The 14857-nt window shown below is 34.6% G+C and overlaps 2 protein-coding genes across 2 annotated transcripts; one reads left to right on the forward strand and one right to left on the reverse strand.

The window, feature by feature from the left end:
* Positions 1-1442: 1442 nt before the first annotated feature.
* HELRODRAFT_102959 (hypothetical protein) lies at positions 1443-6541 on the reverse strand. The gene is made up of 11 exons (XM_009028888.1): positions 6359-6541; positions 5427-5593; positions 5221-5323; positions 4684-4733; positions 4419-4472; positions 4205-4286; positions 3822-3934; positions 3407-3449; positions 2941-3009; positions 2133-2207; positions 1443-1742 (listed from the first exon to the last, which is right to left on the reverse strand). Exons 1-11 carry the CDS (start codon positions 6461-6463, stop codon positions 1692-1694), a joined length of 912 nt encoding a protein of 303 aa, XP_009027136.1. The 5' UTR covers positions 6464-6541; the 3' UTR covers positions 1443-1691.
* Positions 6542-8710: 2169 nt separating this feature from the next.
* HELRODRAFT_87564 (hypothetical protein) lies at positions 8711-10813 on the forward strand (the record flags this gene model as incomplete). Its single annotated transcript, XM_009028827.1, has 6 exons — positions 8711-8846; positions 8899-9096; positions 9232-9410; positions 9597-9842; positions 10221-10394; positions 10691-10813. Coding segments are annotated over 6 exons (1056 nt in total), but the record flags the coding sequence as incomplete, so codon positions are not given.
* Between the last annotated feature and the right edge of the window lie 4044 nt (positions 10814-14857).

Raw genomic sequence — 14857 nt, forward strand, 5'->3', positions numbered from 1 at the left:
TTTTCGACGTCTCTATACAATGTACATTTGATGAAGTATTCCTAAGCAACATGTCGTAACGACAGAAAAAGTTTTTGAACTAATCGCATGACCATCAATTTTCATGATGATAGAAATCTAATTGGATCAAAATTAGAACTGTTTGTTGCATCACCACATCACTAAATTTTTCGTTTTAATTCGCTAGTGGAAGGAAATTTTTAAAAAAATCATCTTTTTATTCGAAATTATATATAAAACTATTTTCTAATTTTATGTCGTTTTGTACAAAACCTTTCAAAAAAAGTAAAATCGTATATTAATCTGTAACAGTTATTTATTTTTTAGACTGTAAAAAACACCCCTAACTAATTAACCACACTGGTATAATAGGTTCACAAGTTTAGAAGGTTTTTAAGATCATACTTTTAGGGATCATTTCTATAGTATGCATCGCCTGGACGTCAGTCAAAACTGACTATAACACTAAAACCAGGATGACGAGTCGTAGCAACTGCTCCTGAGCGTGAGACTTAAATGCACGTCTGCTTGATCCCTCAATGAGATCTCAGATGTTCGTTTAACGAGGATCGTTCCTGTCCGACCTAGTGTCAGACTCGAGGGAGCTGGTGCTTGCTGACTGGTTCTTTTTTCAACTAAATTTATTCAAAAACTTTTATTTTTTCATACTTCTTTAATTGCGGTCCACAATCATTCATTTCTGAAACATTTTTGTAATATACCAATTTTTTTAGTTATATATGTAATTAACACAACCAAATATCTACTTACTAGCGTTATAACGAACATGATTGTTAAAATTGCCGACTACTGTGTTAAATAATAATTATAGATCACGTTTATTATGGCTTATCAATGTACGCAAAAAATACATGCAAAATCGCATGAAACAATTTGTGGTCTTTTTTCCGACTTATTAAAAATGCTCACAATAAGCCTCCTAAATTTGCCACTGGTGCCGTCGATGTTTTTCCAAATTTGAGTACATGGTATCCTTCAATGTTTGTTGCCAAAATGTTTTCAGTCCGTATTTTTGCAAACTTATGCAAAGAATTTGTTTTAATTCTGCCTCCTCCGTACCCGACAACTTTTGCCTAATAAAACTCGAATAAAAAAATATTTTGGCACATTTAATATAGGTTTAACTCTATTGGGCGAATTACAGAAATACCAACAAATGCCTCATATTAATTAAAAACTAATTGAATATTTAAACACAATTTCCAGGCGTATATCATAGAACCATTTGATTAAAAAATATTCACGTCAACAATTTAGAAAAGTTGTATAGAAAGAACTGTTTCACTTAAGTTAACAAACCAACAGTTGACACCGCGCTGTTGCACACGTTAAAAGACGCACCACTGTTTTGAAAGATATAAACGGTTGCCGAGCGCGTTTTGTTTGTTCGTGGAAGATGCACTGAGTAGAAACGAATCGAAATACAAAAATTTGAACCGTTAATTCATCGAAAAGTTTATAAATGTTTCATGTCAGTTCAAATCTTAAAAATGAATTCCACCTAACAGTCTTTTAATCAAGATGCAAGTAACAATGATAAACATAAAATAAACAAATAATGAAATTATAAATATTAATTACAATTATAATTTACGACCCTTAGCTTAAGTGACATTTTTAAAAAAAATGTCAAATTCAATGTCGGAATAATGTAAAGTCTAAATTAAATGTCAAGCGACAGATGGAACATAATTGGAGCATAACCTGTCAAATTCACTTTCCTGCAAAATATTCGTTCAATGGCATTCACACATAATGCATGTACAGGTTGTTTTTATATAAATTAATTATTAAATGAGGTGACGATGAGTTATATCAAGATTATAACTAATTTCAAACTTTTCTCACAGCTTCTCCCCCTTTCTCTCTCCCCTCCTCTCTCTCTCTCTCTCTCTCTCTCTCTCTCTCTCTCTCTCTCTCTCTCTCTACCATACGCACATGCGTACACACAACAGGCAACACTGACGTTGGTCATTTATTGGATCCAACCACAAAAATGCTACTAAAACATCGTAGCAACCCTAACCATCACGTTATCATAACTATCATTTAATCGTCATCACCACCATCATGACATCGTCATCACCACCATCATGACATCATCATCATACCTTAATGGCTACCTCTTTGACCAGAGGGTGGTTCTTGTGTCCCTCCCTCAGTTGGGCGATGTACCTGTTCGTGACCTGAAGGAAAGGTCATCAAAGTTCATTTCGTCGTAAGAATGCAATTAATGCCATCTATGCTATGCTATCTGTCATGCATTTTATAATACAATAATACTGTCAAAATTCTGGAATGTTGATAAGATAACCATCCACATAGTTTTCTGGAAAGTTAATTTATTACTACCTACCCTTTGTTTTCTTCAGTTACTTGCGAAGTTGTTTGTGATTTTATTCACCACAAGCCGCCACTTACATATTTTCAGAGATGACTGGTACCGCATTTTGTTTTCATTCTGAATTTAATTCTGCACACTACTTTCTGAACATTTGACATTTTTAAATCTTGAGACAGATTTTTAAAACTATCTTTTGACGAGAACCACCTTCAACTAACATGGGTTCTTACACAACCCTCATCTCTCTCTCTCTCTCTCTCTCTCTCTCTCTCTCTCTCTCTCTCTCCATTTGATATCACTGAACAACAACCACTGAACTCCAACTGATGAGCTGCAATGAAATTTTTTGGCTTCATCAACAACATCTTTGCTTTCTAAAATATTTTTTTTTATATTTGCAAGGCGTTGCATTTAATTTTGCAAAATTTTTACAAACAGTTCAATATTTGAAAATTATCAAATGATATGTCTTGGTGGTCTTCATTTCATGAACGACCATTACAGACATTGCGTAGTGATCTATTTTGTCGACAAAATTAAACAACAAAAAACAATCAATTAAATAAAATAGACACCTCAGTTGGCTTGCCCATGTGTTGTGTCAGGACGATGAGATTGCAGAGTGTTTCTGCATTGTTGCTGTCCTGATGACATGTTTCGTTGTTGTTGTTTGTTTCAGTTTATTTAAATAAATATATCAAAGAAACACAAAGATTTGTTGAACTGCTCAATCACCTCAGTTGGTTATAAGTTTCAAACCTTTTAAACAATGATGATGCGAAATGATGTGAATTGTAACAAATAGATGAGAAAAAATTGAAATGAAGTTTTTGAACAATTTTCAAACTCCAGAACGTATGATCTAGAGTTGGTGTCAAAGGTACAATAGGTCATTTGCTCATAGAAATAATGTTTCAAAATTTAAAAGTAACTAATAAGTTTTTAATTTTTTAAATCTTTTTAAATGCCACGTGTACAACAGAATTAATATCTTTTAAAATATTGAGGACGACAAATAGTGCATCATTTGAAAGTAAAAACCTTGTTGAGAGCTTCTTGCAGGAGAGGTTCTGCATCCTCGAACCTGTTGCAAGATGATTGATGGTTGTGCAATGTTGTTGCTGTGATGGTTGCAAAACTACAGCATACATATAATACAAGTTGCACGCATTCATCAACCCAGCGCAGTATGAACAACAGCGTATATATTTATATAAAGACCCCCACGAAATTTATGGCAATAACTTACATCAACAACTTTCATGAAGAATAGAAACAAAACAAAATTATATCAAAAAATGGTGAACTACATTTTAGCAAATGAAATTTCTTAAAATATTTAAAGAAACCACAAACACATGATGAGCATCAGCATAAAAGAACATGAACGACATGCGAGCCACACGCGTTCAAGTGCACGGTAAACTATGTATTCAAATGAACAAGCACACCCAACCTTCCTTGAGCCATGTGGCAGGCTGCCTGTCCATTGAGGAGGAGCGGAGTGGAGCTGAACTTGTCGGACAACTCCTGGAAGATGTAGAAGGCTTCCTGGTACTTGTCACCACCCTGCTCAAAAGAATAAAATCAGATATCATGGCCTGATGACATCTGATAGCATTGAATATCTTTCGAGAAAATTGTTTGAAATTGCAAATGAAATAACAATCAGAATGTTGTATCATCCTCTTCATCAAGACTGCCACGACTCACAGGTTCATAAGCAACACCATCAAAACTGCAGACATAATAGGCAGATAACCCAACCAACCAGCCAGCCAACCAACCAACCGACCAACCAACCAACCCATTAGCATACTAAACAGCCAAGCAACCAACCAAAGCTAGATTGATCCAAGCAGTTGCCAGTTGAGTGACGATGTGATCCTCATCTGTATCTTGCATTCGTTTCAATTCCTTCCTGTTTGTCACATTCAATCCATCACATCATTCAATTCATCCCATCATACTACTGCCACCATTATCAGCAACATCACCCTCATTATCATAATCACCATCACCATCCCACCACCACCATCATCATCATCTTCACCTGGCAACATCCACCCTGTCCAGCTTGAGAAGAATTTGAACTGAGAGTGCCATGCTGTTCCACAACGAATACAATGATCAAGAAATAAGAGTCATGATCAAGAAAGAAATAAACGTTAATTTATGTGGCATGATAGAGTAATGGTTAGAGGCGCTTGGTCCAGCTTTACAGTAACCAGGTTCGATTGCAAGAGGATCAGCGCCTATCCAAGTAGGTAGGTAGGTGGGTGGGCGGCAGAAATGGCAAGAACGAAGAAACGACGAACCACTCGATGGCGTCTGACTGGTGCAACAACCGCAGTGCTGCATCGAAATCCTGCAAACATTCAAGAAATTTCAAACATCAAACAAGATGAACAAACCATTCGTAGACATAAAAATAATTTTTTTAAATGTTAAAATTTTCAGTGGCTGTTGTTTATAACTGTGAAAACTTCGTTCATTCATAAAAATTCATAATCTTTTTTATTTAAAACCGATAGAACCAACAGTGTTCATTCATTAGTTCGCTCATTCATTCGTTCAAAAACTTACCAAACCAAAATGACAAATAAACCTTTTTTCAAACTGCAACTTAAATAAATTAAGAACAAAATGTAAAGATGAGTACATACAAACGCACTGCAAGATGTTCAGTTTATTGCATCTTCATCAACCAATCAATGATTCAATTAACCATTCACATAATCATTTATTTGCTCCATCAATCATTTAAATGATCATTAATCTAATCCTTTGCTCAATCAATCACTCCTTCATGCAATAATTCATTCCTCCATTCGATCATGCACGGCAGCACCAACCCCTTCAGCATAGTAGATGGATCCGGCAGCCAGCAGGAATGCATAATCATTGAGGTCCAGGTTCTTCCCCAGTCGAGACTCCACTTCCTTCAACACCTTCTCCCTGCAAATGTCATTGGAATGCAAAATATAATAAATTAATTTAATGAAGAGCTAGAAAAAATAATTATAAGAAATGACTGGAAAGCAGACGTGAAGTAAAGAACCTTGCAGAATCGTTGGAGGCAGCAAAGTACTCGGCCATCAACTTGATGGCGCAAACTTCGGCAGGAGACGACGAGGACACCTCGTGGATGACCACTGAGTAATTCTTCTGGGCAATGAACGCCCTGTACAAGATGACATCACGCTGAATCTTCACATCACCCGACACCTGCCAGCATGTTTGTAATAATTTACAACTGGAAAGTATTCGTTTAATTTTTTATACACATGTGTCATATACACACCCAATCATATGTTTTGAAATGTTTGTCAAGAAATTTAAAATTGTATGTTATTCATCAAAAATAAAAAATTCAAAAACTTCATATTTGTTGGAAGTGATCAATGATTTCTGATTGTGATTTCCAATTTAATTTATGTCTTCTTGAAAAATAACTTATTTTCAGTCTCAAATCTCATCTTTGGTCAATGTTAACCCATAACGTTTAATCATTATCCACTATATACAGAGTTTTAGAACAGTGCACAGAAGCTAATAATTTTTTTTATAGAAAATATCAAATTAAATGTGTCAGGGTCGACAGAGCAGTTGATGCAACAGCTCTGTCTTTAAAAAGTTATTGTACATAACATGTGTCATACACACCCAACCATATGTTTTGAAATGTTTGTCAAGAAATTTAACTGCGATGATGCATCAGGCCGGCCGTCTCTGATATTAAACACGAGGGCCTAATATCCTCATGAGGACATTAGGCGAGGCTTAGAACAGGTACCTCCCTACACCACACAAACAGTACAAGGCACTATACATGGTCTCACATATATATATTATATATATTACAAAATAAATATAATAACAAATAAATAAGAAATAAAATAACTTGCTTTTGTTTTATTTAATTAAAAAAAATAATTTAATAATTAAATTACGAAGTGCCAACAAAATGTCGGTGACGTAATATATGTGAACCTTCATCTTCTGTCCGTCAGTGATGCACTGTTGGTAGTTGCCGATGTAGAGGGCACACCTCATCTCGAACAAGACGTCTGCGTCAGGATTGCTGGGGACAGCCATTTTATCTTCAGTATCACGATATTCGACAGCTTCTTCTATTTTATTTACTTTTACGTGTAAAAGTGGTGGACGCGTTTTATGGTTGCAATGATTTATTTATATGTATTAATATGCAGGGCATATGGAATAAATAAATATGTGTATAAATTGCTTAGTCTTTTTTACTTACCCAAAATTTTCCGTTAAGTTATGTTAATAAAATCATTTACTATATATTATATATATATATATATAAATTATATATTTTATATTACTTATATATCTATATTTATTTATATTTATGTCCACACCACAAGATACTGGTATTATTTGTACAAGCAGCGCATCATATGAGCACGACGTGTGATAGTTTTTGAGTTACGGACAGACAGGGTTCGAATAAGGCTATCACTTAACAACAGTGTGAGACATAACATAACATGACATAAAGATTTATTAGGGCAGGTAAAAAAAACCCATTAGCCCATATCCGAATGTCCTATTCAATGAAATATCAAATACACATCTTAAAAAATTAAAATTAAGACATGGTTCTACTCTGAGGGTGATAGTTGGCTACTATACTGCTACAGGGAGACCACACTTTGTACCTTATTGGTGATTCAATGCCCACGTAAGAGAGCCTGGTGAGTGATGGCCATGTTAACGAAATATAAAATGGTGGTAATAACGATGACTATGCTCGTGCTGCTCTGCTGATTATGTTAAACATGAATGTGGTCGTGGTGCCGATTTTCACGTGATTTTCAGGTAAGCATGATAAATGTTGGATGCACTGTAAGTTTTAGAAATGTTTAATTAGTTGAGTACCACATCACCTGATTGTTGCTAGTTGTAGTTCGGCGCCAGGAATAGAGGCATATGTCGGTGCCGGTATTGAGGTTTGGGTTTTTAGGTGTTGAGTTTTATTGCTGTTTTTGCACACGGTATCACAATTGTTATCAGGTGATGTATTGTAGGTAGGCCTACAAGCAGCTTTCGAGTCCTTCATTTATTATAAGGTTTAATTAAAGGTTTCGATATATTTTTTGATGCTCCATAGAGTGATAAATCTTACTGTTGTTCCATAAATTGTTTGTAGGTTGTTTTTGTCCGCCCCCCAGTTGAAATGCTATAATGTTTTTAATAGGTGTGAAGCTTTTGATCATCTGTTTTTTATATATATATAATTTTGATAGTGGTATGAAATTAAGTTTTTTTATGAAACATGATGCAAAATTGTTTATATTACTTTACATTTTATATTATTTTATGACCTTGGTATTTGATTTTTCGATAATTTTTAGTTCTTTTTTTAGACTATTATTTATGATGTTTTTTATTTAGAGAGGTGTTGACCATTTAGTGTTGTCCATTATTTGTGCAATGTTGTTTCTTCATTTATTATTTCATTCATTTTTATTTTTGAAAACTGCGCCGACATGAGAACCTACTTGTTAAATTTTCTTAAAGATACACACATTGGAGAACTGTAAAAATAACATTGAGCATCAATAGCCTAAAATAAAAAAAGGAATTATAAACAGAAGTTTTTATTGTTTACAAATGATGAAAGACATTGTTTTTAAAAATTTACAATCACAAATAAATACTGAAACAAAACGAAAGCTAACTTAATTTTTAAGCAGGTGAAATAAACGGGTGCAAAGTAACAATAAATAGATCTTAAAAGTTTGAAAAGCGTGGGTCTTCTGAATATATCCAAGCATAATAATTTTAGATAACTTCACTGTTTGTTGAAGGAATAAATGCTATAAAATTTAGTTAGAGGTATACATTCATAAAAAGAACTTTCCAAACAGTTAATTTTTCAACAATCACAAAAATCTCCAAATGGAAATTTGAAAAGAAGTGTAGCAAGGAAGTAAACGAGGAACAATGCGGCTGGTGGATGTTTTGATCGAATACCTGGAGATTGTTCTCCCTGTGAGAATCTTCTTAAGAAATGTTTATTCGATCATTCACCAAATGATGGACAACAGAAGTCATGCCTGCTCGGAAAATCAAAATGTAACTGCATTTGCTTCGAACAATTCGCTGGAGAACGATGATGTCAATGACTGTTGTCTTGGGGAATATAAAACGTTCATCAAAATAAGCCCGGAGTTATTTATATCATTCTCCACGATATTTTTCACACTCACTGTTTTGTATATAACACGACGATTATACAGACTGCTGTTCGAACCGACCAACAGAATCAAATACTTAAACGAGGTCGGATATATTTCCGACCCGGATCCAGCAATGGAGAAGATAACACGCCAAATGAAAGTGAACAAGGATTGGGAATCAGCTCCCCCTCCATACCCAAGTGGGTGGTACGGCATTCTCGAATCAATGTGCTTGCGGGCTGGAGAAATTAGAAACATCAACTGTTTAGGTTAATTTTTATAAAAAAAACTTTCGCTAGGTTTGACTTGCTGTTATTTCAGGACAGAGTTTGGTGGTTTACCGAGGAGAGAGAGACTGTGTTTACGTGTTAGATGCTTTCTGCTCTCATCTGGGAGGTAACATGGGGGTGGGTGGCAAAGTGATACACAACGGCATCTCATGCCCGTATCATGGGTGGCTCTATAGCGGCGAAGATGGCAGATGCTTTCAAATACCCTACGGACAGTCTGGCAGTAGAAGTTCGTTTTTGAAGGATTCCCGTTTGTTTATTATTTCACATTTATTAACAATAAAAAATATCGGCTTATAATGTAATAATAACGACTTCTTACATAAAAACATTAATGATTTATTAAAACATGCAATGAATGAAGTACCAATGAATGCCTGCGTGAAAGCTTACCCCACCCTGGAGATGAATGGTTTCATATACATCTGGCATCATTCAAACAATCGACCGCCAGCCTGGCAACCGGAGGCAATTGATGAGGTGCAGTTGAAGAAGTGGACGTACAGAGGAAGGAGTGAACATTACGTCAACGTCCACATACAAGTTTGCAAACCATGACCATGTGTTCAGACGAATTTTATTGAATCAGTTAACATGAAGCAGCCATTTTGTTGAGCTTCCAAGCCTTTTCGTGGAAAATATTACAGAAACGCTCTATTAACTAAAAAATTGAAATGTTTGTTGAAGATTTATAAAAATATTTACAATCAATTACATTTTGTATTGCAGGAGTTCCACGAGCAGGGCACGGATCTTTACCATTTGACGCAAGTGTACGGCCCAAGTATGTTTGCTAAATCGGATTTAAGGTTTCTTTCAAAATGGTGGTTGAAATTTATGTTTCACGATTGGCACGGAGCATGGTCACGTGATCAAGAGCGCCCCCACGTTGGTATTTTAAAACAAACTCATAAACTTTTGCTCTTCGGTGGCAACTACTTCCCATTCATGGACTTCGAAGCAGAGGCAGAACAAGTAACAGCTTAACGCTGTTGTATTATCATTTAATGTTTTTATTGACTCAATGTAGTAAAAAAAAAACAATTAAACCTTAAATAACACATTAGCCTGTGAGTTTTGAAGAACTTAATCTAAATATTTTTATAGACACGTACACGATGCTTCACTAAATATTGACAGCGAGTAGCGACGTCAGAAAATATTTAAAAGAGATTAAAACTTGATACCTGTCATTGTCATCGGCTGCACTTATCATACTTAGCAGTCAGCTTGCAACATGGCATCGATATTTCACTACAATGATTTACATCTCTAAATTGTTTTATTTGAATACTATTTTATAAGATTCAGTGTCGGTATCCACATAACTTCAACTTTGAATCACAAATATAGATCGGGCCAGGAATAGTAAACATGAGATTCTCAAGTCCCTCTGGTAGCGGAGTTCTGGTGCAAAGCATCGTTCCTATCAAAAATACCATACAACGTTTGGTGCAACATATCTACTTCGATAAGTCAACACCAACTTTTATAGCTAAACTGTTTCTTTATCATCAATCGATTAGAGTGAGTTAATAAAATTAATTTGATAATTTAAAAATTAAAATTTTCAATTTCACTTAAGAATCTCAAATAAAACAATAATACAGCTTGAACAAATTAAAAACCTGGTAAAATTAGATTAGAAAAGCATAACCGGTGGCATGAGCACATTATGGGCTTTCGAAATATCTTGACTTCAACATGTGCACGGAAGATCTTAATACTGATGTTAAATTGCGTCATTGCTGGCTTACATTATAGCAACAAACTGAGTAGTTGAATATGTGATTCATAAACCATGTAAACAATAACGTACACAGACTGAAAGAGACATAATGATCTGGAACAACAAAAAGTACCTAAATCACCCCATACTTATTGGAACACAAGCCGATGCAGGAATCAAAGATTTGAGACGCTGGTACTCACAGTTCTACGATGACATAAACTATAAAACATTCGACTTTGGGCGGCGAGGCAGCATGCAATGGGAGGATGGGAAATATGAAGACAACAGAAACGAACCGAGTCGAGAGAGAAGGAACAAAGGCATGAAAGATGCTAAACTAAGAAGTGAAGGTGGCGTTGTTATGTGTTCTCTGAGTAGCAGTGTGTTACCTAACAATGAAAATCAACCTACGCTGAGTAATTATGTGTTGCCAAACGTCAAAAAAAGTTTGACGAGTCCAAAAAAAAGACGAAAACTTATAAAAGATGGCATCAGAAAACGAAAAGTGGCCTTCAAGTTAGACCCGGAAACAAAACCGAAGAAAAAAAAGAAAATATTGAAGCAACGAAAGGACACTGGAGATGAACGAGTTTTTGACGCGCACGGCGACGACAGCGAAGAAGTTAGTTTTGAGGATGTTATCGATGACTTAACCGACTCTGAAAAAATTGGAGAGGGCACAGGCAGCACTGAGGAAATTAGTATTGAAGACGGTAGCAGCAACCGCGAAAGCCACAGCGTGGACAACAGTGCCAGCTTGCTCGAGGACGTGAGCAGTATGGAAGGCGATGAGAATAACGCCGAAAACAACTTGGAAGACATTGGGGGCGATGGAAGTGAACAGGACGATTTGATTTGGTAAAAAAAACGATACAATATTAATAAAATTTTATAACGTTCATGCATGTACTGTACATCTATTTTTAAATAAACGTCATACATATTGATAAGTACTCAAAACTACATTAAAATCAAATATTACTAAAAATTGTCATGTGTATTTTGATTTTGTGACGGTACAAGAGCGACATATGCATATAAGTATTTGTTGCACGCTCATGAGACGCCCACAAATAGACTCATACGCTTCTCAAGTGAAATTTAAATGAGATGTCTCTTTACTGACAAACTAAATTCGGAGATGATGTAATTTCTGTCTGGTCGACAACTTTTGTAAATCAGTTAAGAATGGTGACCTGTATGTGCGAACCCATCTTTACAACCCTAGATTAATAATTAAAATTAAAAGTATATTTTTTCCTTTGTAACTCATTGCTGTACTGAACTGAAGCTCTGTAAAATGATGACGAAGATGAAGGTAGGAGTGCACAGCACACGCAAACTTCACGTTCGCAAACAACTACACACCACAACACAGCGATAGTTAAGTTAAATTTAAAATTATAGTACTAGAGAAAATATTATCAACTTGGCAAACTCTACATTAATTGAAAACAAAACGCGTTAATAATTGTTTATGAAATTTTACAACAGAACATGTACATCTATTAAAACACAAACAGATCAAATTTTAAATTTTCTATGAACGAGGAGGATACACATCTACCGATTGCGACTATTCTGATGCATCGCTGAATGTCGGTTGAACATAGAACATGATTTATCGTTCATTTTGAAAGAAAAATGAAAAGGTTCTTACAGTAGGGTAAAAATTAACACAATAAACACGATCACAAATAAATGTCGAATGGTAAAAACAAAACTATGACTGGCAAATAAATGTAAGGAACAAACAAACAAATAAATAAATAAATTAATAAATAAATAGAGCGCACACCCACGCACTGGTATGCATGTGCAATTACATTTAAATACGTACTGTACATGAACAAAGTTTTAAAAAAGATGACTAGAACCATAATTAAAAATTGAATAAAAATTTGATTGAAGTTCAAATAAATTAACAACAACTTTACAAATCTAAAAAAATATCACTATGACACGAAGAACAGAGTTGAATGATTGACAAAAAATATCATCTACGTCACATCATATGATCGTAATAAATTATATACATTTTCCTACATTATTATCCTATTTAAATTTCTTTTTTTTTAAATAATAAAAACAATAATATACAATAACTAATGACCGATTACCAACAAACATCAAAACATCTACCTACACGATAACCATAAAACAACATCCTTCCAGCCCAATCATGCTCCGAATGACGTCACCTGCAGATTTAACGAGATAACAGGAAGTACGGTGGAATGTAAAAAGGTAGGGAGAGATTGCAAACAAACTCGCTCGCTCGCAAATAACTACGTCATCATTGACAAATACATGAGTTGTTAGCAAAACAAATATACGTCTTATATAAGTGTAAATATATATATATGTATATATAAATATATATAATATAGATATATATATATAATAGATATTATATATATATATTATTATATATATATATATGCAGTAATTTATGAAATTTACCGAATTTCTAGTGTTGAATAGTTTAAAAAAAACATTCCAATGCTAGAAATTCGGTATACATAATAAACTACTTCATTGATTATGGTCTTTTACCAGGGTATATATATATATATATATATATATATATATATATATACAATATATATATATATATACATATGCGTGTGTGTGTTCTTGTGCGTACAGTATGATCAACATATGAGCACGCACATCTACTGTGATGAAGGATATTTACGATGACAAGCGAGGACATCTGAAGCATTTTAAAATGTCGAAACTAGCTGCTATCTTAGAAAAGTGTTTGGGAGAACAAAGAAGACGTTTGAGACAACTGGCCAGAAACAAAAAAAACTAACGTGAAGGAATAACATAGCTAACCTAATCGTATCAATCACCCAATCATTCACCCAATCATTCACCCAATCATTCACCCAATCATTCACCCAATCAATCAATCAATCAATCGATCGATCAATCGATCGATCAATAAATCAATCAATCAATCAATCAATCCTCATTTATAGTTCCCATCCGTTATTGGTCGGACTTTAAATAATAATTTATTATAATTACTTTAAATAATAATTATTACAAATTAATACAAATTAATACAAAGATCGATACTAAATTAGACAAGAAAAAAATTTTTGCAGTTCACCAGCAAATAATGTTCTCCTCTGAGCAGACTTGCAGCAGAGTTAACACCACAGCGTTAACACACCTCTGGGACATCACACAACAATGACAACGACGAACGCATCGTTAGCCACAATAACTTAAATAAATTTAAACGATTTAAAATGATGGAATGATGGAAGGGAAATTTTAAAATGTGACTGACAAATACGCAGACCTACATACACACAAACACAAACAAACAGACAAGAACGTACACACAGTCACACAAACGAATGTACAGAGTCATACACACAGACACACAAACATGCGCAGGCCAGCACACAGACAAAGGGATAAATAGACAAACATATACAGACAAAACATACACTAATGGGGAATGTGGTGTTAGGTAGATTAATTTGAATGCAAGCTCTTACTTACGCACACACAAAATAAAATTTAGTTAAACGTAATGTAAATGTAATGTATTGTAATTTGTAACGATGTACTGTAATAATGTCATGTAATGTGTAATGAACAAGATATTCTCGCGTATCAGTGCATGTGTGGTAGCTGTGGTAGCGCAAACTTAAATGAATGCTACGACCAACAAAAAGAATTACAACCAGCAAATATTCTTCGCATGACTAGAGTAAAAGAGGATACTATCAAGAAACAAAAGAAAAATAAAAAGAAAACAAATTAGAAAAATATAACAAATAATCTGACTGAGAATATATAAGACGTCATAATCGATTACAAAACGTCATCATCATCATCGTCATCATCATCCACATCATCATCCACATCATCATCATCATCCACATCATCATCATCATCCACATCATCATCATCATCATCATCATCATCCACATCATCATCATCATCATCATCATCATCCACATCATCATCATCATCATCCACATCATCATCATCATCATCATCATCATCATCCACATCATCATCATCATCATCATCCACATCATCACGTCTTCTACATAATCATCATAGCCAGATGACTGGGTAAAATTATCAATACTATGCAGCGAATAGATGTAACGACACTAACACAACTTAACCTGGCGGAACGTAATGTTCGTGTGTCAATTGCTGTAGTGACGTGATTGTAAAGTGATGTAAGCTGCGATGGTCTTTAACTTACTTACAGGCTGTTGAA

The sequence above is a fragment of the Helobdella robusta genome (assembly GCF_000326865.2).
Source record: "Helobdella robusta unplaced genomic scaffold HELROscaffold_59, whole genome shotgun sequence".
Taxonomy (NCBI): domain Eukaryota; kingdom Metazoa; phylum Annelida; class Clitellata; order Rhynchobdellida; family Glossiphoniidae; genus Helobdella; species Helobdella robusta.

Excerpts from the sequence above, each read along its gene's own strand:
- HELRODRAFT_102959 (XM_009028888.1), bottom strand. The coding sequence starts at position 6,463 with ATGGCTGTCCCCAGCAATCCTGACGCAGACGTCTTGTTCGAGATGAGG. Across the intron at positions 5,324-5,426 it reads GCCTCCAACGATTCTGCAAG|GGAGAAGGTGTTGAAGGAAG; the intron begins GTTCTTTACTTC and ends TGACATTTGCAG. Across the intron at positions 4,734-5,220 it reads CCATCTACTATGCTGAAGGG|GATTTCGATGCAGCACTGCG; the intron begins GTTGGTGCTGCC and ends GAATGTTTGCAG.